The sequence below is a fragment of the Vombatus ursinus genome, unplaced genomic scaffold, assembly GCF_900497805.2.
Source record: "Vombatus ursinus unplaced genomic scaffold, bare-nosed wombat genome assembly UNPS02014817.1, whole genome shotgun sequence".
In the NCBI taxonomy this organism is placed as follows: domain Eukaryota; kingdom Metazoa; phylum Chordata; class Mammalia; order Diprotodontia; family Vombatidae; genus Vombatus; species Vombatus ursinus.
The window spans coordinates 12388724-12410888 of NW_020954595.1; the positions used below are offsets into that span (position 1 = coordinate 12388724).

General features: G+C 57.6%; 1 protein-coding gene across 1 annotated transcript; it reads left to right on the forward strand.

Annotated features, from left to right (window-relative positions):
- The first annotated feature begins 2248 nt into the window (after window positions 1-2248).
- On the forward strand, window positions 2249-21451 carry AQP1 (aquaporin 1 (Colton blood group)). The gene is made up of 4 exons (XM_027835872.1): window positions 2249-3006; window positions 18736-18900; window positions 19309-19389; window positions 19764-21451. The coding sequence occupies exons 1-4, from the start codon at window positions 2617-2619 to the stop codon at window positions 19941-19943; spliced, it is 816 nt and encodes a 271-aa protein (XP_027691673.1). The 5' UTR covers window positions 2249-2616; the 3' UTR covers window positions 19944-21451.
- Window positions 21452-22165: the final 714 nt, after the last annotated feature.

Consider the following 22165-nt stretch of genomic DNA (forward strand, 5'->3'; position numbering starts at 1 on the left):
AATCCGGGACTTTGAAAGGGCACATACCTCAGGGAGGGGTGAGGAGAGGGCAGAACAGAGGAATGACGGACCTCACAGGCGGGGTTCCAAAACCCCTTCCTTGGTCCCTGCCAAGAGACTCATTTCCTACCCAACCACTTTCATCCTTTTCTCTCTGACCTCCTTCCCTGTGCCATCCATGAGACTTCCAGGGTGAGTTCTCTCTGTCTCTGTGTCTCTGCCTTTCTCTCTGTCTCTCTCTTTGTCTCTCTCTTTCTCTCTCTCTTTCTCTCTGTCTCTCTCTGTTTCTCTCTGTCTCTGTCTCTCTCTCCCTCCTATCTCTCTCTGTCTCTGTTTCTCTGTCTCTGTCTCTCCCTCCTATCTCTCTGTCTGCCTCTCTTTGTCTCTCTCTCTGTCTGTCTCTTTCTCCTCTCTCTGTCTTTCTCTCTACTCCCTCTCATCTCCTCTGCATGTCTCCCTCTCCTCCCTTCTTTCTTCCCTCTCTTCCCCTTCCCTCCCTCCATCTCTCCCTTTGTTTCTCCCTCCATCTCTCCCTTTCTTTCTCCCTCCCTCTCTCTCTCCCTGATTGCAGCTATCCAGTCATTCTCTCTTCTCCCTCTTCCTCATTTCCTCGTCTTCCTCATCCATTCTCTCCTGACTCCTCTCTTTTCCCTTTATCTTCTTTCTCAGTTCCCTTTCTCTCACACTTCTGTTTCTCTCTTCCTTCTTCTCCCTCCCCCCTCCCATTTCCCCTCTCTTCCTTTACTCTTCCTCTCTCTGCAAGGCCAGAATGAGGCTCTGGTGCCTGGAGGCACTGCCCACATTTGAAGGGTGTGGACAACACTCACCCTCTTGTAGGAACATCTGAGCTGAGTCTCCAAATGGCAAGGGCTGTTCTGGTAGAAGCTTCGCCTCTCTCCCCAGGAGGCCGGCGCCCCCTCCCCCGGCCCGGTGCCCAGTAACGGCTGGATGTCCCTCTCCCACCCAGGTTCTTCCTCTCCTCTCGCTTGTACCCCCTTCCCCTTCCTCCTTTGCTCTATCCTCCCAGTCTTTTCATTTCTCTTCAATTCTCCTCTATCTCTTTCCTCTCCCTCTTTAAAAACAATAGCTGATATTTATATAGTGCCCGCCATGTGCCAGGCACTGTGCTAAGTATTTTCCAAATGGGATCCCATTAGTCCACACAGCCCTGAGTGGTGGCGCTCAGTCACTTCAGTCGTGTCTTCACAACCCTACTTGGGTTTTCTTGGCAGAGAGCTGGCCATTTCCTTCTCCAGCTCATTTGACAGATGAGGAAACTGAGGCAAACAGGGCTAAGACTTGCCCAGAGTCACACAGCTAATAAGTGTCTGAGGTTGGATTTGCACTCAGGCCTTCCTGACTCCAACCCTGGCACTCTATCCAAAGCACCACCCAGCTCTTCTTTCCTTTTTTTTCTCTCTCCTCCTCTCCCCTCTTCTCCCCTCCCCTTTCCTTTCTGCTTTCCTCACTTCTCCTGGCTTCCTCTCCCTCCTGCTGCTCTTTGTCTTCCCTATTCCTCTCTCCTCCCTCCCCTTTCTCTTCTCTCCGCCCAGCCCCAGCCCCAGCCCCAGCCCCAGCCAGAGTCCTCTGTCCAGTCTCCCTGGAGATGGCAGAACAGGCCTGCCTTTCTCTGGCCAGGAAACAGGACAAGTGCATTTCATCCGGTGCACCCAGAGGGTGAGCCAGCAGCAGCAGCCATTGGGTGGTGGGATAGCACCCCCCCACCCAGGCAGGTGGGGTGGGGGGGACTCCCTCAGACCCCTGGGTCCTCAGTCAGGCTTGGCCAGCCCTGTTCCAAGTGGAGGGGAAGGGAGGCAGGGCCCTGGCCTCATTTCTGGTGGGAGGGGGCTCGGGGAGAGATCCAGCCCCTGCCTTGGGCAGGGGACTGAGCCCGGCCTGACCAGCCCCTCCCCCCCTTTGCCCCCAGCAGCCTGGCCTGTCCAAGAAGCCCTGCTGCTGGGCCTCCCTCCAAGTAACGGCAGTGGGGAGCAGGGCTCACCCTGCCCCCCAAGGGCAGAGGGCATCCTGGTGCCAAGGCCCAGTCCAGCCCTGCTACCAGGGCTCCGTTCTGGAGAGGGGGGTGGATAGGCTTGAGGGGAAGGAGCCCCGGGAAGGAGGCATGCTGGCATTCCTCAGCCTGCACCAGGAGTCAGTTCAGGAGAATTTCAGAAAGCCTATTAGAGCTGCCAGCCCCAGCCCCAGCCCCAGCCCTAGCCCCGGCCTCGGCCGGCCGCAGCAGCTGGGGAGCCCTCCCCAGTCTGGCTGGGGAGGGAGGGGAGGAGAAGGAAGGGAAAAAACCCAACAGTTGGCATTCACTCAGGCAGCGCTCCCTCTCCATCCATCTCTCCTCCTGCCTCCCTCCTCCCATCCTGGCCTGCAGGCCGGCCCCCAAGGAAAGCCAAGCCTTCCTCCTTTTGTGCTACACCCTCTCCCTCCTCCTCCTCCTTTCCCCCTGCCCGCCCCCCAAGGGCCCTATAAATAGCCCCAGAAGGCGGGCTGCTCTCCAGAGCACTGCTCAGGCTCTGAGGGCAAGGACGGGCGTGCCAACCAGCTTGGTCACTGAGGCAGGGCAGGGCAGGGCAGGACAGAGCAAGACAGGTGGAGATCAGGGGCACCATGGCCAGTGAGTTCAAGAAGAAGATTTTTTGGAGAGCAGTGGTGGCCGAGTTCCTGGCCATGATCCTCTTCGTGTTCATCAGCATTGGCACGGCCCTGGGCTACAACTACCCAGTGGAGGGCAACAAGACCTCCGGTGCCATGCAGGACAACGTGAAGGTCTCACTGGCCTTTGGCTTCAGCATCGCCACGCTGGCGCAGAGTGTGGGCCACATCAGCGGGGCCCACCTCAACCCTGCAGTCACCCTGGGGTTCTTGCTCAGCTGCCAGATCAGCATCCTCCGGGCTGTCGCGTACATCATCGCTCAGTCTGTGGGGGCCATTGTGGCCACAGCCATCCTCTCGGGCATCACCTCAAACCTCCCTGGCAACACCCTTGGGCTCAATGGGGTAAGTAGGGGCCCTATGGGCCATAAGGTTGGGTGGGGCTGGACCCCTGCCCTGAAAGCTGAGGCTCACATTGCTGAGGCTTGCCCAGAGGTATCCCACGGGGTCACCCTATGAGGCAGACCGCAGCCCTCCTGGGGTGCTGTCCACCACCCAGCTCCTTTCTTTAAGGGTCAGGCTCAGTGCAGGGCATGCTAGCCACTCGGCCAGACCCTCTCCCAGGCCCTGGTCTCGAGGAAAGTGGATAATTGTAGGGCTTAGACGGCAAAGTGAGCTGGTGGTCAGTGCTTTCCTCCACTCGCCTGGGACTTTTTGGTGGCTCAATGCTCCCCCCACCACAGGTGGCTCACTGGGAAATTGGCCACAATCAGGCACCATGATGGGGAGGCCTGTGGGGGGGGGGGGTCTTACTCCCCTGCTGCTGCTGAGCCCCTGGCCATAAAATGTCCACAATGCACACACCCACCCACACAGAGACGGGTGGAGAAAAACACCGTCTGGCCAAATTTGGTCAAACAGCTGAGTATTTTGAAAACCATTAACCTGTCTGAACTCAGCCTTTTTCCCCCTTCTATTCCAAACCTCTGTGTATTTGAGGGGTGGGGCAGGGGGGAGACCAGCAGGATGCTGACCTTGAAATTATCAGGTGTTCCCCCTCCCTGGACCTTGTCACCTGGGTTTCCTCCGTGCAAAGAGGTTCCAAACTCCTACTGGTTGCCTGAGAACGAGGTTCTGAACTGGAAGGAGAGCCGGGTTCAGGTTTAGTGTGGACATCTTCTGATGGGGAAGGGGCTAGGAAGGCGGATTGGAGGAGTTGCGCCCCTGCCCCCCCAGACTAAGAATGGGATGGTCTAGGGAGGTGGCAGGCACCCACATCTAGCCTTAAGTGGGCTCTGTCGCAGCTTCTGATGTGGGGGCCAGGGTGGCAGCTGTGGAGAGGAATGCCTCCGGAGGGCTGATTGGTGAGCTGCACAGCCCCACCGCTTCCCTCACCGGGGAGGCAGCAGGGGCCGGGAAAGTGGGCGGGGTCCCTCCAGCCCATTGGTACAACATGACTTCTCCTTGGCTCTGGCTGCCCCTGGGCCCCCCCGGAGGGCAGTGGAGTGTGGCACATATGGCGCATAGCAGCCAACAAGCTGTCACTGAAATCCCATTACAGGGCCTGGCCCTCACCCAGGGGACACCCGGGGTCCGAGAATGACTCCCCACGTCCCAAGGTGCAGGCATCCCTCTGAGGCCCTTCCCCAAAGTCCAGATCCCTCCAAGACAGGAAGGGCGGCCCCACAGGCCGCTCCAGTGCCTTGGGGTGTGTTCTGTCGAGGGGCCAGCCTGAAGTGACCTTTAATCGAGGGTGTCCGAGCACATCCCAAAGCCAAGCCGGCTAGTGACATAGGGAATAGTCAACTGTCTGCGGGCGCTGTCCTGTTTCCCTCCTGGGACATCTTATCCCCCTGCCCCCCACAGCCGAGCCACATCCCAGGAGACTGGCGGGGGGACAAGTTATGGGGGACGAGTCAGAAGTGATCTGGGGGACCGAGAGACAGGAGGTATGGTCCGGCATATCAGAGGCCAGTGGAGCAACCCCCTCCTTTTATAGATGAGGAAATTGAGAGCCAAAGAAGCAATGACTTGTCCAAGGTCACACAGGCTGTGGACATACAAGCCAGGACATGACCTCGGGTCCTCTTTCCACCATACTGTGATGCCTTCTAGGTAGAACCAGAGACCAGGGAAGAGAGAGAGCAAAGGCTTTCCTGGAGGGGTGGGGGGGGGGGTGGAGACTGGCTGAGCCAGTCAGTGGGGGCCCCACTGGGAACTGAGGCCCCAACACGGGCTGCCGGGGTTTTGGGGGACAGGGGGAGGGACATAGAGTCTTCAGGGAACGAGCTGGGGATGGGACAGGAATGTGCCACAGAATGTTTCCAGATTGGAACCGAGACAGGTGTGTGTGTGTGAGTGAGTGTGTAAACTCTCTTGCTGATGTCGGCCTCTGAGGAAGCTCTGGCTGCTGGCCAGCCGTGGGGGAACAGAGAGAGACTGCAGGCTTGTTAATCAAACCCAGCGGGCACCCCCGGAGGCCGGCAATGATTAGCACTTCAGACGTTTGGCCAACACCTCGCTGAGCCCAGATATGAAGCAAACGCCCTCCTTTTGGACCAAGCTTGAAGATTAGCTAGCCAAGGCCCCGTTAGCTCCAGTTTGGACTTTAGCCGGAATGTGGGGTCCATTTCCAGACCAGAGGCAGGCCGCTGGAAAGTCTGGGTCGTGTTGTGACCAGGGGGCAAGTTACAGGGCTAGCCTGCCCTGTGGTTCTCTCTCAGCCTCAGGGCTGACAGACCCTGCCCTGTTTCCCCCCCCAGCCCCCATCACAGGGCTGTCATTAGGGACCTAGGGGAGCAGAGATATATCAGTCAGGTTGTGCAGGTCCCCTTGTCCAACCCACTCCTTTGGCAAATGAGGAAACTGAGGCCCAGAGAGAAGGCACTTGGCCAGGTCTCAAAGCCGGATCCTCAGGCCCCAGGTTCCCCCCTGGATGGTCCCACTTGGGTTGGGTGGTGGAGCAAGACCACCCCCCAGAAGGTTGGGATGAGTGAGGATTAGGGCCAGGCGGGATGGGGCAGCCAGGGAGGGCAGATAAGTGCCATCCATCCTGCAGGAAACCAGTGGCTGGTGCTGTGGGAAAGTGGGGACAGAGGCGGGGATCTTCCCGGGGATTTGAAGCGAATGGGCCTCCCTTAGCTCTGTGCAGGAGGCTGGCGGGGCGAGTGTGGAGGGGGCAGGAGAGTGAGAGGGCAGCAGCCTCTGCCTGTCAGGGGCAGGCACAAAAACAGACATTTCTCTTCCCCCAGGCCATGGGGGTGGGCATTAAGCCTTCTTGGAGGCCAGGAAAGAGGGTGGGGCTGGCGGGGTGGGGCTGGTGGGCTGGGGGAGGGGGGCCTTTATCTAGCACAGGGTTGTGGAGAGGGCCCTGAAAAAACAGTCTGTGCTGCGTTGGCCAAGTGTCCTCTCTCCGTCTCTGGGATGCCTCAGTGTCCTATTTAAAAAGAGGAAGTTGGATAAGGTGATCTCCCTGCTTGCGCTAGGCTCCAGAAGCTCAGCTGAGCTAAGAGAGAGCAGGACCTTCCCTGGGGCTTCTTCTAGAGTCCTCAAGCCGTCCTCTCCTGGTACAAGGGAGGGGACTGGAAGGAACGGCTGCCTGTAACGAGTGTAAATGCACCAGGGGGACGAGCCGGCCTTCCCGGAGGGGAAGGGGTCCCTTGCTGGGTCACATAGGCATCCCCCACCCCTTCTGGCTCCCTCACGTCCCTGAGATCTCAGATGGGCCGGAGGCTGGGAAGACACAAGGCAGCCCCTCTGCTGAGTCTCCCGAGCTGCTGAAAGCCCCGTGCCTTGCTGGGGCTGTGGCCTCCCGGTTTCTCCCTGCAGCCAGCCCTGGACGCCTGGGTGCTTGGAGGGCAGGACAGAGCAGGATGGGCAGGACAGAGCAGGATGGGCAGGACAGAAGGAGAGGCCAAATGGTCAGAAGCAGAGACAGGGAGGGAGGAGGATCTTTCTAGTGGCCCTCCCTGTCAATGATTACCTGGGCACTTGGAGGACTTGGAAGGCCAGAGGGTGAGACAGGCTCAAGGGTCAGGGCCAGGGCAGGAGACTGCCTGGACTCGCTCCCAGCTTCCAGGAGCTAAGGAAGGTTCTGGAAGAAAGGTCTTGGGACCAAATGGCCGGGCAATAGGGAGCAAACGTGATGGGAGAGGGAGAGCAGTGGAGCTTGTCTGGGGAAGAGCTGACTGCAGAATGTTAAGCACCTCCACACCCGGCCTTTCTGAGGGAGCAGTTTCCCTGGATCCTGCCTGGCCCATAAATGCTTGTTCTAGCCAGTACACTGTCCCCAGGACTTCACTCCAGCCTCCCTACCTTTGCTCACAGCTTTCTGCTTGCCTGGAGCACCCTCCCTACTGTTCCATCTATCCCATCCCACTTCTCCTTAGAGGCTTAGCTCCTGGTCGGTCTCCTCCTCAGAGCCCCCTAGCTCAGAGCGTCCCCTCTCCTCACACATTTCCGTGGCCCTCTCGGGCTCAGGATAGCCCTGGGAGGCGGGGGCTGAGAGGATCCTTCTCCCCCATTTACCAGAGGGAGCTGGGCTCAGACGAGCTTAGGGCGAGAACACCCAAGGGTGGTGGTAGAGACGAGATTCAAGTCCAGTGTGCTGACTCATACAGCTCCCTGGCTCAGGGAGCCACCCGATCACGAGCTCAGCCCTCCAGGAGCCTGAGAAAGGTTTGTCGATGGACTGACTGATCCCCTCTGGGGAGAGGGCGCAGAGATAGGCAAGATCATCTCTGTAGCTGGAAAGAAAAGACTACCCCCCCCCCCCCCCCCGGGAGAATGGAGAAGACTTCGGGGCAGTGGCCAGGGCAGGCTGGTGTCTCCGCAGGCCAGGCTCAGCCCCACTTCCCTCCAGCTTCCCAGATACCTGGGTGCCCTCTCCCTCCTGCTGTTGGACTGTTGAGGGAGAGGCAGGGTCCCACAGGGGAGGGAGAGGCAGGGTCCCACAGGGGAGGAAGGCCCTGCTTCCCACAGGCTCCTGGAGCCTGCCTAGCAGGGGAGCCTGGGGCACTGACCAGGTGTCCCTATCTCAGCAGTGCATGGGAGGCAGTCATTCCATTTTTCAAGTGCTTGTGCCCCCTGCCTGGAATGCCCCCTCACCCCCCATCCATCTCCCCTTCCTGGAGAACTTCCCGGGCTTTATCTAAAATCCCACTTTTTTTTTTTTGGTGAGGCAATTGGGGTTAAGTGACTTGCCCAGGGTCACACAGCTAGTGAGTGTCAACTGTCTAAGGCCAGATTTTATTATTATTATTATTTTTTGCTTAAAATCCCACTTCTTACAGGAAGCCTTCCTGATTTCCCTTCTGGCCAGGGCCTTCTCTCTGTTGATTCTGTCCCAGAGAGCTTTCTAGCAGCTTTTTTTACATGGCTGTTTGCATATTGCCTCCTCCATTGGATTGGAAGCTCTCTGAGGGCAGGGGGACTGATCTGAGCTTCCTTTGCCTACTCAGCACTTACTTAACGCAGTGCCTGGCACATGGTAGGCACTGCATAAATGCTGGTTGACTGACACACCAAATACTTCTCTAGACAGTCCTGTGGAAAGGCTGCATCACCGCTGGTGTTCCTGGCAGCTCTAAACCTCCAAGCCTATGATTCTGACCAATCAATCAATCTACCAGTTGGGGGACCAGCTTCCTGTGGGTCCAGGGCACAAACACCCAGATGAGCACCAGGAGCTTTTTGTCCGGAGCCCTGGGGAGCTTGAGGCAACTTCTGAGGCAGGAGGCAAAGATTGCGGTGATAATAATAGCTACCATTTCTAGAGCACTTGCTATGTACCAGCCATTGGGCTGGTTGCTTTACAAACAGGATCTCATTTGATCTTTACGATAAGCCTGGGAGGTAGGTAGTGTTGTTATTATTCCCATTTTACAGATGAGGAAACTGAGGCAGACAGAGGTGAAGTGACTTGTGCAAGGCCACCCAGCTAGCTTCGAAGGGTCTGAGGCTAGATTTGAACTCGGGGCTTCCTGAATCCAGGCCTGGCACTTTAGGCGCCTCCTAGCGCCTCCTGTGTCTGGAGTCAGAAGACCTAGCTGGGGTCAGCTTCTGCTCCTGACACTGGTACCCCGGCTGCTCTGGGAAGCCCGTTGATCTCCCGTGTAAGCCAAGGGACTGCCCTAGGTGCCCTGAGGTCCCTCCCAACTGTCCCTGGGTCAGAAACCCACCGGGGGCTCTCAGGGGCACTCTCGTGGTCAGCGCCTTCATTGCCCTGAGCCTCAGTGCTCTCACCTGTAGAACAGAGAACCCTATGCCCACTGTAAGGAGGGTCGGCATGGGCATAGCGGCTTGGCCTGAGGCCCCCCCCCCCAGCAGGTGGTGTGGGCTGGATCGCCCCACCCAGCTCCAGGCTGCATCCTTTTCCCCTGGAAGGACCCTCCGGCAACCTTGCCTTGGCTCTCTCCTCCCCAACAGGAGGAAGGCATCTGAGAAATTCATTCCCTGATCGTTGGGGGCCTCATGACCCAACAATGGAAAACCACTGAGGCTAGCTGCAGACCTGGGTTGGAATCTGGGCTCTGCCATCTGCCCCCGCCTGAGTTGGACCAAGGCCCTTCCCTCCTGGGGCCTCAGTTTTGCCATCTGTAAAATGGGCTGGCTGACCTCTCGGCCCATGACCCTTCCATTCTCCCTGGTCTGCGTGAGGTCACTTTTAAAAGTGGAGTCTGGGGACCCCAGGCCGTCTTGTGCCAGGCAGGGCCGGTCAGGGAGGGGCAGGTGGAGGGCCAGACTCAGGAAGCCTCGGCTTCCTTGGAAAGAGCGGCCCTGGGTCCCTGGGAGCTTGGGACCCTTCCAGGTGCTGTGGTGGGACTTCTAACAACGGAAGGCCCTTTGAGCCACAGAGAGTAGAATGCTCTGCTGTTAGAAATATGTTTGCAAAAGAGCGATTGGAATCGCGGCCCATGCGGCTGCCTCCATCGCCTACTTACTTTGTGACCTGGGTCAGATCAGAGCCGTCGCTTGGCAGCCCTGGCCCGGCCAGGCCAGCCCTCTCCAGGGCAGCGGGCTCCTCTTGGGGAAGCAGCCCACTGGAGCCGGAAGAAGCTGGGCAGGTGGGCGAAGAGGTGAGGGCAGCTTAGCACAGACCCGCCCCCCCCCCACCAGAGTCCCCATCTGCCCCGCAGGCACAGGGCCTGCGATTTCCAGAGGAAGCTGTAGGCAGTGGTTTGAGTGAGTCAGGAGGTGGGGGCACTTTCTCCCCAGTGAGTCACAGAGGAGCCAACGCCCCTGCAGGGGTGGTGGCTGGGGGCCACATGCCACACATCTGGGCTGCGGGTCCCCTTGAGGGGAGGACCCAACTCCAGACAAGGTGCCTCCCCTCTAAAGCTCCCGATCCTTCCATCTGTCCTGGTCCAGGCCAGATCCATTGAATCGAGGAGGTCAAGGGCAGAAGGCAGCATGGAATTGTGGGCCATGCCCCAGCTGAGAGTCGCATTGTGGCCCACACTCTCCCACCAAGCCTTGTGTGATTCTCTGCCTTCAGTCTCCTCCCTGTCAAGGGAAGTACTTTGAGGGGTCCTAGGAGGGTCATGTGTGTTCTGACATCCAGTTAGTCATTAGCAATCCACTGACACCTCTGGCCATAAGCACTGATTAAGCACCCGGTGTATACCTTTAGCACTGACTGCTCAGAGCACTCAGCCGGCACCCAGCAGCCCTCAGCCCTCATTGGGTCTAGCCCAGGAGTGTGCTCAAGGACAGATCGCTGAGGAGCCCCCCTCTAACTAGGTCCCCCCAGCACGTGCATACAGGGTCTCTCTCTGTGACCCTGGCATCTCTGGCCAGGCTTTTACCTCACCCACAGCAATGTGCCTGAGCAGAGGGCTAGCTCTGAGATTCAGCTTCCTCATTTACTAAGAATTCTCTTGACTAGCCTCACAGGGTGGTTTTCAGGAAATGTCTACCTGGTAAACAGTACAAGGCAGTGCTTGAGTGAGCCTGCATGTGTGCAAGAATCAGAGCCCTCCCGTGATGGGCTGCTTGGCTGGCCCTGGAGCCACTGACTCTCTGCTTCAGGGAGGGCACCAAGGGGAGATTGGGGGCCCAGAAGGTTTAAGCCGGCCAGGCCCGGGCTGAGCTCCCGTCTCCTGGAGGGCAGCTCCAGACGCACAGGCTGCATGACTGGGGATGGCCAGGGCCCCAGGAAGGCTGGAGTCAAGGTCCCCTGGAGCCGGATGTGCATGGCCAGGGCTGCTGGTGCCTTCCAAGAACGTGGGCACAGAGCTGGGGCTGCGATTCAGGACAGATTTCCCTGGGAGCCAGCAGACCCTGTCCAAGGCTTGCTCTCCTAGAAGGCGTGCTACACGCCCAGCGGGGGTTTGCTTTCCAGGGACCCGGGCCGGCAGAGGCTGAGGCTACTAAAGCAATTGGCCAGAGCAGTCCCAGAACTGGGAGGGTAAAGAAGGGAAGAGAGAAAGAACTGTGAGCCAGTCACCTTCCTTACCCTTCTCCTCCCTGGCCCTGAAGTGACCCAGGAGATGGGTCTAGTGACTGGTCTAGGGCTCATGACCCACGATGGTAGTGATGGGAGAAGAGAGGAGAGGGGAGAAGAGAAAGGAAGAGGAGAGGAGAGGAGAGGAGAGAAAGGGAGAGGACAGAGGAGGAGAGAAAGGGAGAGAAGAGGAGAGTGGCGGGGAGGGGAGGAGAGAAGAGGGGAGGGGAGGAGAGAAGAGGGGAGGGGGGGGGAGAGGGGAGGGGAGGGGAGGAGAAAGGGGAGAAGAGAGGAGAGGAAAGAAAGGAAGAAGAGAGAAGAGAAAGGGAGAGAAGAGGGAAGGGGAGAGGAGAGTGGAAGAGAGGGTAGGAGATGAGAGGGAAGGGAAGGGGAGAAGAGAAAGGGAGAGGAAAAGGGAAGGGAGGAGAGGAGAGGAGGAGAGAGTGAAGGAGAGAAGAGGGAAGGGGAGAAGAGAAAGGGAGAGGAAAAGGGAAGGGAGGAGAGGAGGAGAGAGTGAAGGAGAGAAGAGGGAAGGGGAGAAGAGAAAGGGAGAGGAAAAGGGAAGGGAGGAGAGGAGAGGAGGAGAGAGTGAAGGAGAGAAGAGGGAAGGGGAGAAGAGAAAGGGAGAGGAAAAGGGAAGGGAGGAGAGGAGAGGAGGAGAGAGTGAAGGAGAGAAGAGGGAAGGGGAGAAGAGAAAGGGAGAGGAGAGGAGGGGAGGGGAGGAAAGGAGAGAAAGGGAGAGGAAAAAGGAGGAGAGAAAGGGAGAGAAGAGGGGAGGGGAGAGGAAAGTGGAGGAGAGGGGCAAGGAGAGGAGAGAAAGGGGCTTAGACGGATCTGGGTAGATTAACCCTGAAGGAGTGGCTGGTGAAGTGTGGGCCCCTGGGAGGGGGTAGGATGGCTCCACATTTTTTCCATCATAAATGAGCCTTTACCGCAAAATGTTGTCTGTTCCTCATTTTTTCCCCATCTGTTTCTGATTGGAAACACTAATTACATATCGCAGGCTCTCGGAGCCCAAACACAGCCAGCATCCAAGGCAACAGTGGCCCCTCCCAGGCAGGCAGACCCCCCACCCCCACCCCATGCCTGAGGCCAGTCTCGGCCCAGGCAGGGAGAGGGGAGGCTGGACCCACTGCCCTCTCTGACTCCCTTCACCAGACAAGAATCTCGTTTCTCTCCGTTAGGGTTTGAAATATTAGACGATCATGGAATCCTAGATCTGGAGCTGGGAACTGACCAGGCATGTCGTCTAGTCCAATGCCCTTTTGACAGATGGGGAAACTGAGGCTTGGGGAGGTGACTTGACTTCCCAAGGCCAGGAGGGCTTAGTCAGTCAACAAGCAGTAATTAGGTGCCTACTATCTCTCAGGCCTTGAGCACTAAGTGCTGAGCATACAAAGAAAGGTAAACTTTAGTCCTGCCCTCAAGGAGCTTCCAGTCTAACCTGGAGAGAACCACCAGGCGAAGCACAGGAGAAATTGGAGAAAATCTCAAAAGTGAAGGCAGCCGAGCACTGGGAAAGGGGGGAGAAGGCGGGACTTGAAGGGGGCCAGGGAAGCCAGGGGGCAGAGGGAGGAGGGCAAGCACTCCAGAGAGGAGGGACAGCCAGGGCAAAGGGCTGGCAGTGGGAGATGGTGTGGTGTGTGAGGAGCAGCCAGGAGCAGGGTTCCTGGTGGAGAGGGAGGTGTGAAGGAAGTGGGGCAGGTCAGGAAGGCTCTGAATGTCAAGCAGAGGGTTTGTGTTTGATGTTGGAGGTGATGAGAAGCCACCAGAGTTCACTGAGTAGGGGCCAGGACAAGGTAGGACAGGGTTCTAGGAAAATCACGTTGGTTCCCGAATGGAAAAGGATGGACTGGAGTAGGGAGAGACCGGAGGCAGGCAGGTCGTGGCAATAGGGCAGGCAAGAGGCGGTGAGAGTCTCCAAGACCTGCTCCCTCCTGTGCCCCTAGTTTTCCAGCGCCCCCCAATCCCTTAACCCTGTATACAACACTCCATTCAGATCAGAACCAGCCTTTTTCAAGCTGTGATGCCGTGGGGCCTTGTCTCCCCAGTTAGGTAGTGAGCTCCCGGTCCCTGGAGATGTTCTGAAAGACCTGAGGTCTCCCCTGTGGATGCTGCAGAGAGTATCCTTTCGTGGTCGTGGGGCAGCATGTTCATGCCTGCTGGAGGCCAGTCTCCTGAGAGGAGGGGGCTGGGAGAGGGAAAAGAGGAGAACGAAGGAAAAGGAAAGCGGGGGTTGGCTGGGGTAGAACAAAGGGCCAGGCTCACATCACCCGCAGCTGCATTTGGTAGACTACACAGGTGTGTGTCCAACGCATGCAATGACCAATGTCATACATACACACACGTACACATATACACATACATAGACACACTCAGACACAGCAGCGTAAGACAGGCACTCAGACAACACACACTCCGAATTCAGGCTTGATCTGACCCTATGCACACTGACCCTCCAGGGCAGTGGGGGCCTGGCTGGTGATGGCCACCTCAGCCCCTCCCCAGCAGGGGAGGAAGTGTGGCCCCTTGTGCCCTGTCTCCTGCCCTGCCCACCCTGCACATGTCACAGGGCAGAGTTAGGGACATGGCCAGTGTGACCCAGAGCTGGTCCTTGTCCACTCAGCCCCTTGGGGGGAGGCAAGGACCCCCAACATTCAGCCACTCATAGTTACCAAGCACCCAAAACCAAGCAGTTCCCTCCGCCCTGGAAATCCAGGACAGGGCAGGGGTTTGCCCTGGGCATCTTCTCTGTTCTTAGAGAACAGGGCCTTCCAGAGTTTGAGATTGCCCTGTGCCTTCTCCCAGGGCCAGGACTCGCCCCACCCTCTGAGCATTGAGGAAAATATTAGCACCTCAGAATGGCAGCAGAGGGCCAGGGCTGCTGCCAGCCGCCTCCAGGCTCTTGCCTGGGAACATCTCACTCCCCTTCTGCCCAGCCTCCACGGCTGTCCTTCCTCCGTGGGATCTCCGGAGGTGACCGCTTCCCAGGCTTTCAGTTTCCTCATCTGTCACATGGGGATAAACAGTATCTGTCCTACAAACTCATGTGAGGTTGTTAATGTTGGTATTAATTAATGTTGTTGTAAGTAAGAAGCCACCCTTGATAGGGTTTGGATAAAGCAGCAGGGGACAAGTGTTTCCCCCTTATTGTCCCCCAGGGCACAAAAGCCTTAGAACCAGCCAGGATCCTAGGTGTAGGAGCAGCCCCAGGCCGGAAGGGGTGTTTGCCAAAACTTGAGGCAGCCTGTGGTGCAGGGGTCCACTGAGGACTATTAGCCCCGGCTGGCTGGCCACACAGGGCAAGGTGGGTCAGGACAAGAGAGTCCTGTTTGCCCAGTGGATGGGGCTCCTTGACCACCCTAGAGGGATGCTTGGGGTCACAATGCCCTGGCAGATGACCCCTACTGTGGTCAGGGTGATGGCTCCAGAGCATGCCCCATTAAGCACGTGGGCACCTCAATTCTCCGGCACTCTGGACCAGTAGTGCTGTTGGCACAGACAATGGGGCACTGGGTAGGTCGCTTTCACCTGTAGCACTGCACTCCAAGTAGCCAGAATGCCAGCCAAGCAGCAGCCCCTCCCCACAACCACTGTCAAAGGTGAGTGGGGTGCTCCCTGCCTCCCCCTGCCCCACATGCCAAGGCATCAGAGGCCTGGAATTATGGTCCTGCAGCCCTTAATCTCAGTGTTACTAGTCATGAAAATGAAACTTGGGATCTGGGGCTGTTCCGCAAGGCATTATCCAGATGTGGCCCCTCTGCAGCATTTGCCCCAACCCCGAGGAGGCTTCTTTCCACACCTGTCCTGGCAAATTCGCCCCTTTGTGGTGGAGGCAATATCAGTCCGTCCTTTTAACACTTGGACCCGGTCACTGCTCAGAGCATCCCTGCCCGCTCTCCACCATGAATTCTTCTCAACAGAACAGGAGAGGTCTTCTACTGGTGCCTCCAGGTAGAATTCTCCCAACCACGAAGCTCAGGGGAGGTTTACTGGAGGAGGGGACAGCGGGCTTTAAGAAGAGGTAAGAATTCAGTGTGTAAGACACAGGGGATGGAGAGGCAGCCTGGCTGGGTCTGGGTCTGGGTCTGGGAGGGGGCTGCAAGGGTGAAGCTGGGCTAGGAACTGAGAAAGGGCTGCTTGAAGTCTTAGACCCAAGGGAAGCCTTGGATCTAAAGGACCATTAGTGAGGTCCCTGGGCCCAGAAGAGGGAGGCTGGGCAGCCAGGAGAACCGAGGTCATGTTCGTCTCCAGCTGGGGCCAATGGCCTGAGTGGTATCAAGGGATGGAAAGGCTCCAGGCAGGCTGATAACAGCCATTTCTGGGGAAAGAGAATAGAAAGGATGAAGAGGAGGTAGAAAGCCGTCCCCCTAGCCCGCCCCCAACCAGGGATTAAACCTGGGAAATCACAAAGCAAGCAGAGAGGGGCGGAGCCACCTCCTGGGCACAGGCTGCAGCTTTGGGGACACACCTACTCAAGGGCCGTTAAGGGCTCCCTATCTCTACTCTATCAAGCCCAGAGTGGCAGCAAGGCCCCACCTCTGCTCTGAGGTACATTCCCTCTGCCTCCTCTTGCACCCCTCCCTGTCCCAGGGGTGAAGCTCCCCTGGCTGATGGGTGAGGGGGGAGTCTGGCCTGGGAGAGCGGCTTGGGGCTGGCCCCAGAGGAGGAAGGCAGAGCCTGTCCCATCCCGGGTTCTGATGAATGACAGGGATGTGAGTCACGGCTGCCCAACAAAGAGGGGAAGAGAATTGTTTGGGAAGGTGTCTCTAAATCAGGAGGCTAGGTGACCCTTCCCAAAGCCCAAGCGCCTCCTCTGCGGAAAGCCTAATGGTGTGGAGGCATCCTGGGGGGGAGGCTGACTTGCCCCCTCGTCCCCAGAGAGCTGAGGCAGCGTAGACACGGTACTGGGCTGCTTCTGTGACCACTCGAGACCAGGCGGGAGATGGATGAGGGTGCCATCCAAACTGTTTGGATGGACAGGTCAGCTCCTGCATGGGAGGGAAGGCACACTGACCTCCTCCTTCCCCACAACCTCCCCATTCCAGGTGTGGGTGTCCATACCCTCCGTCCCTACACTTGTCTCTGGGAATGGACCCAGCCTGGGTCAGAATGGAGGGTGGGAGTGTCTACACCACTCCATCCCTAGACTTGCCTCTGGGATTGGACCCAGCCTGGGCCAGGATGGAGCTCAGGCTGGGAGGGGTCCTACTTTGCCACAGGGAACCAGCCCTAATGAGCTCATGGTAGCTAAACTTTCCCTCCTGCTTTCCATGATTCATGTTTCTAAAAGTAACCAAGATAGAGTGCCAGCCAGACTCCGTTTCCTATATGGCTCAGAGCGAGTCAGAGACAGGGGAGACAAAAGAAAGAGATAGAGACATAAGAAGAGACCACAGAGAGATGAAAGACAGAGACAGAAAGAGAAGAGAAGCAAAGACAGAAACAAAAAATGAGAAAACACAGAGAAGAGAGCAGAGGAGAGACTGAAACGAACAGAAAACAGAGACAGAGAGAAAGATGGGAGAGACAGTGCCTGGGGAGGTGAGGGGCAGGTGTCAGTGGGCCCTGGAGCCTCTAGAAATGGGTGGGGGTGTGAACAGCTCCCTGGCCAGGGACCAGGCTTCAGGTGGCCTCCCCTGCATCTCTGCTCGCCCCCCCCCCGCCCCTCTCCTTGGCAGACTGATCCACCCCACAGACGGATTCTGAGCAGTTCCCACCCAGATGAGCTCAGCCTCCTCTCCCTCTGGGCTCCTGGGCTCCTCTGTTGGCTGCAGATACCCGTTCCACTCCCCAGCCTCAGACGCCAGCTTTATCAGAAGTGATGTGCATTTGGCTCTGGACACGGCCTCCCCTCCTCCCCGCTGGAGGGCTGCTCAGGCCTCTCCCCAGCCACCCTAGGACAATCCAAGGATGGGTTATTCAGTCATTTCAGTTGTGTCTGACTCTTCCTGACCCCATTTGGAGTTTCTTGGCAGATACTGGAGGGGTTTTCCCTTTCCTTCTCCAGCTCATTTTACAGATGAATAAACTGAGGCAAACAGGTTAAGTGACTTGCCCGGGGTCACACAGCTGGTCAGTGTCTGAGGCCAGATTTGAACTCAGAAAGATGAGTCTTCCTGACTCCAGGCCTGGCCCTCTATCCACTGTGGTGCCCCCAGCTGCCCAATCCAAGGATGAGTCAGCCCCAAAGTCACAGGTGAATCCATTGATAGAGGGGAGGCCTGGGACATGGGACCTCTAGCTTCCCTCCTGCAGGGCCGGGTGCAGGGCTCAGCTGGGAGTCGTCAGTGATTCTAGTTTTCCATGCTCCCTTCTCTCACCAAAGCCTCCACAGAACACAAAGGGCAGGTGCCCTGGTCATGTTGGTCCCAAGCCCTTGATGGGCCTCGAGCAAGATGATGGTTACAAATGAGATGAACTCCAGCCTGGTTGGTCCCACTGGCAAAGACATTTCTTAAGCAGGTGTTTTGTGCCAAGGCCGTCAGTGCTGGGAAAGCCCCAAAGTTGGGCTCACACCCGGCCTCTCTCCTCATGGAACCAGGGTCTAGTCCAGGGTTATTACACGGAAAGATGTTCCACAGGCAGAGAAGAAAGAGGGATCCACAGGCCTAGGGGCCAGCATGGGATGAGATGCAGAGGAGGGAACCTATCGTGTATCCTCCTAACAATGTTTTGGAGTGCCAGAGCTTCCAACTGGAGGCAGGAGATGAATAGTGGCCGACAGGGACAGTCAAGTCATAGGGAGGGATAGGTCTAGGTGGGGAAAGAGAATGAGCTTGGCCTGGACCAAGGTGCACGCTGGACAAGTGCTTAGAGATGTCCTGGAGATTAAGGCTGGGAGCTCAGGAAAGAGACCAAGGCTAGATAGGGGGAGAGAGGGACCGGCCCCATTGAGGTGGAGGGCCAGGCAGAGGGATCCTGGGGGAGGACCTGGAGGAGGAATGGTCACAGAAGCCTTAGTCCTGCCTCAGGCCAAGGGAAGGGGAGACCAGAGACCAGATGCCCTCAGCTGTGAGGAGGGGGAGGACTGTGGAAAGTTATGGCACTTGGTGGTTAACCAGTCATTGGAGAGGAAGTTTCCGTGGAGTGACAAGCAGGGAAGCCAGAAGGCAGGAGTCCAAGGACAGAGTGGGTGGTACCAGAAGCACAACATCAGACGCACATGTCTTTTTTAAGAATAGAATTAGAGTTGGGAAACCTCTTAGCGGTCAATTCCTCCAATGCCCTTATTTGACAGAAGAGGATACTGAGGCTTAGTGGCAGGAAGCACTTTGCCCCCAGTCTCAGAGAGCAAATGGCGATCTTCTCGGTGAAGCGGGAGGCCAGAGGGATGGGGCGGAGGTTGGGGCTTGAAAAAAGAGGAGGCATTTGGAGTAGGCCCGTTGGGGCAGCCAGACTGATGCTGGCGTGAAGCCAGGAGCTTGGATTGGGAGCCAGGGTGGGCTTCTTCTCTGTCCATGACGTCCTGTGGTATACCCTGGAGCCTGGCGGAGGGGGGAGGGGAGCCACGCTTCATGGTGGGGATCAGGGCAGGACTCAATGGTTCTGGGGCAGCCCTGGGGGGCTTTAGGAGAATGTGGGATGGCAATGGGTGGGTGGGGGGAATCCAAGAGGAGTATGGAAACGGGCTTCCCCAGTTTCAGGTCCCACTCATTAGGCTGTTCCGCCTTGTCTTCTCTGCCTCACAGCTCGCCAAGGGAGTCAATTCAGGCCAGGGATTGGGCATCGAGATCATAGGCACCCTGCAGCTGGTGCTGTGTGTACTGGCCACCACGGACCGCAGGCGCCGAGACATCTCAGGCTCCGCTCCATTGGCTATCGGCCTCTCTGTCGCCCTGGGCCACCTCCTCGCGGTAAGCTGGTGGTACCCATGGCCCCAGAGGGTGGAGGGATAGGGCAAACCATTGAAATGTCCTGAGGAACTCCAAGACCTGGGCAAGTCGTCCTCGGGAAGGCAGCTCCTCAGAGCCAAGAGACAACAACGCTGTTGGGCTTGGGGGCCCAGAGCAGCCCCAGGTGGGGGAGCATCCGGGCCCCACGTTCTTTCCGTCTCCTGGTCCCTCTGTTTTCCTCCTTCTCTGTCCCCGTCTTCCTCTTCTCCATCTCTCCATCTCTCCGTCTCCACGTCTTCTACTTGTCTTGGTTTCTTATTTCTACCTCCTCTCTCTTTACCTCCACTCTCCGTACCTGTCTTCTCCCTCCCTCCCCCTGTCCTTTGTACCTCCCACCCCCATCCCTCACGCACAATCTCTGACCCACAGATTGATTACACCGGTTGCAGCATCAACCCTGCGCGCTCCTTCGGCCCAGCGGTTATCACCAACAACTTTGAGCACCACTGGGTGAGTTGTGTGGAGTCTCGGCCTCACTCTGTGGGGAAAGGAGATCGACAGGCTTCTTGGGTGACCGTGAGCCAGAAGGAGAAAGAGGAGAGGGCGGGGCTTCAAGAGCCAGAAGAGGTGGTGGTGGCTTGCGGTCTGTTGGGGAGCTGAGCTGCCCTCGGGCGTTGGGGGACAGAGGGAGGCCTCAATGTGGACTGTGCCAGGCCCTGAGGTGAGGGTGGGCAATGCCTTCTCGCCCTTCCACACCTTCGCTGAGTGTCCTTGGGCAAATCGCTTTCGGTCTCTGGCCCTCAGTGTACTGGTCCGTGAAATGGGGTTAACAGCCCATTTAGGGCAGCTGCTGCCTCTCTGAAGCTTTCCTCCTCCTCTTCCAGATTTTCTGGGTGGGGCCCTTCATCGGGGGTGCCTTGGCTGCGCTCATCTACGATTTCATCCTGGCCCCACGCAGCAGCGAGCTCACGGACCGCGTGAAGGTCTGGACCAGCGGGCAGGTGGAGGAGTATGACCTGGATGCCGAGGACCTGAACTCCAGGGTGGAGATGAAGCCAAAGTAGAGGCAGCCTCCGCAGAGTGGGGGAGGGATGGGCTTGACGGGCAGGCGGGAGGGGGCGAGGGCGGGGCTGGGGGAAGATGTCAATCTACGTTATAGACTTTACAAGCCAGCTGACTCGGAGACATCCGGGTGCCCCCCTAGGGCGCCTGGCCTCCCGGGGTGTCTCAGCATCTTTCTTTCTCTTTCCTTGCCTCTTGTTTCTCGAGCTGGGTGCCTGGGGTCCACATGTTGATGCTTGTTTCCCCAAGATTGGGACACAAGAGAGGGATGGGAGCACCTCAGAGCAGCCTCCCCAGGGCCTTGGACTGAGGTTTTGAAGGGGATTCTATCCGCAGGGCGGGGCAGCCGAGGTATTTGTCTACACCACATGATGTGAGAGGAACCCGTAAAGCTTTCTGCCCTCGTTTGTCTCCCCTACCCTGACACCTGCTCCAAATTCTACCTTTTGAGGGGTCTCAGATTCCCCATCTGTGAAATGGGTGCACTGGATAAGCTGCCCTCCAAAACATTTTCTTAGCAGTAATGACAGGAGTTTGTGAACACGGAGAGTGTCGATCGGAGAAGAGCTCAGGGCCAGAAATGGGGTCTGCTTTGGGCCAAGGATGCGCCCACCCCTCCCCCACCCCAACGTGATCCTTGAGGCCTTCTTAAGCCCTCAGGAAATAATCCTGTCAAAGCATCTTTTTTTTTTTTCTTGAATTGCATAGAGAATTTCTGCCCTTTGAAGTGTGCTGAGGCCTGAGGCACCAGCTCTGCCTGGGCCTCTGTTCTGTAGCCTTAGGCTAGAGCAGGCCCGGATGACCTTGGCCACGCCCCAATGCCCCTCTGTTTGCTAGGAGCTGGTCCGGGTCACCCTAGGGCCTGGTGGGGCTGTCTCAGTCAGGGACACCAGCTGTAGAGACAAGACAACCACCAGCTCAGGCTGGCCCCTCTCCTGCTCCCTTCCCACCAACATTCCAGCAGGATCTACACAGCCTGCAGACAGGGAGCTCCATCAGGGTAGACTACGGCCTGAGAGATGGGAGCTGGGTGGGGTGGATGCCCTGGACCCTCTCCTTTCCATGCCTCCATGCCCTCCCTCTCTGCCAGCAGCCAGGCCTCCACATCCCTAGGCATCCAGAAGGAGATGGAGACACTCAGTCTGGGACCCAGGGGTGTGGCAGCATCCCAGCCGCCACAAGTCTTTCCCTTTGCTGCTACGCACTTTCACATATATACCACATCCCGCCCATTGGACAGATGAGGCCATTGAGACCTGGTGCCCAGGGAGCTCGGTGTAGGCAGGGACTAGAGCCTAAGGTTTCTGACTCTCTGGGGATGAAGTGATTGACTGTCTTTCCCCAGGTGCCCCTGCAGCGTCCTGACCATGGGGCTGGGGGCAGAACCTTATGGCCTATCCCTTTCTCTTCCTCACTTCCAGTCGGTGGGCCCCTGTCTGTCTGTGTGGCAACTACTGCCTCATTGGGATTGGAATCACATGAACAAATAAAGGTGTATGAATACTGAACACCCCACAGCCTCCTGGCTTTTGTCTGATGCCCACCACCAGAGGGGAAACTGAGGCAGGTTAGGAAGTGGCCTTTCCTCTGGGGCTCCATCACAGGTGATCTTCGTGTGGGCTAGAGGATGACGAGGATGGTCCAGAGCTGGCCTGCCGACTCTGAGGACCTGAGATTCCTCCCTCCCTCCCTCCCTTCCTCTCTCCGTTCCTCTCCCCACTTCCCCTACTCCCACTGAAACCCCAGGATGTTTGCTGGGGAAATCTTATTAGGGAAGGAGGTGGGAGATTGGGGGAAGGGGTCAGTCAGCACAGCAGGACACATGGGGGAACCTAAAGGGAAGACCTTGAGAGGACCCTGCCCAAAGGAAATTTCAGTGGGTAGGGCTGTCTCAAAAGGTAGTGAGTTCCCCATCCCTGGAGATCTCCAAGAGAAGCTGAATAACCCCTTATAAGGGATAATGGTAGGGGGATCCTGATCAGGTCACTGTTGGACTGGATGCTGCTGGAGTGCCTTCCATCTCTGAGCTTCTATGATTCTGTGAACTGGGAGAGGGGGATCAGGGAAGGACAGCTACCAGGAGGAGATGGAAACAAGGAAGCTCGGAGGGGACCTGGGGAGGACGAGCCCCTCCCCCATAGCTCTCCGGCGGGAGAGAGAAACACCCTGGTGGGTGTGGGGCTGGTGTGTGGGGAGCACACTCAGGGCCTCGTTTAGGTTCACA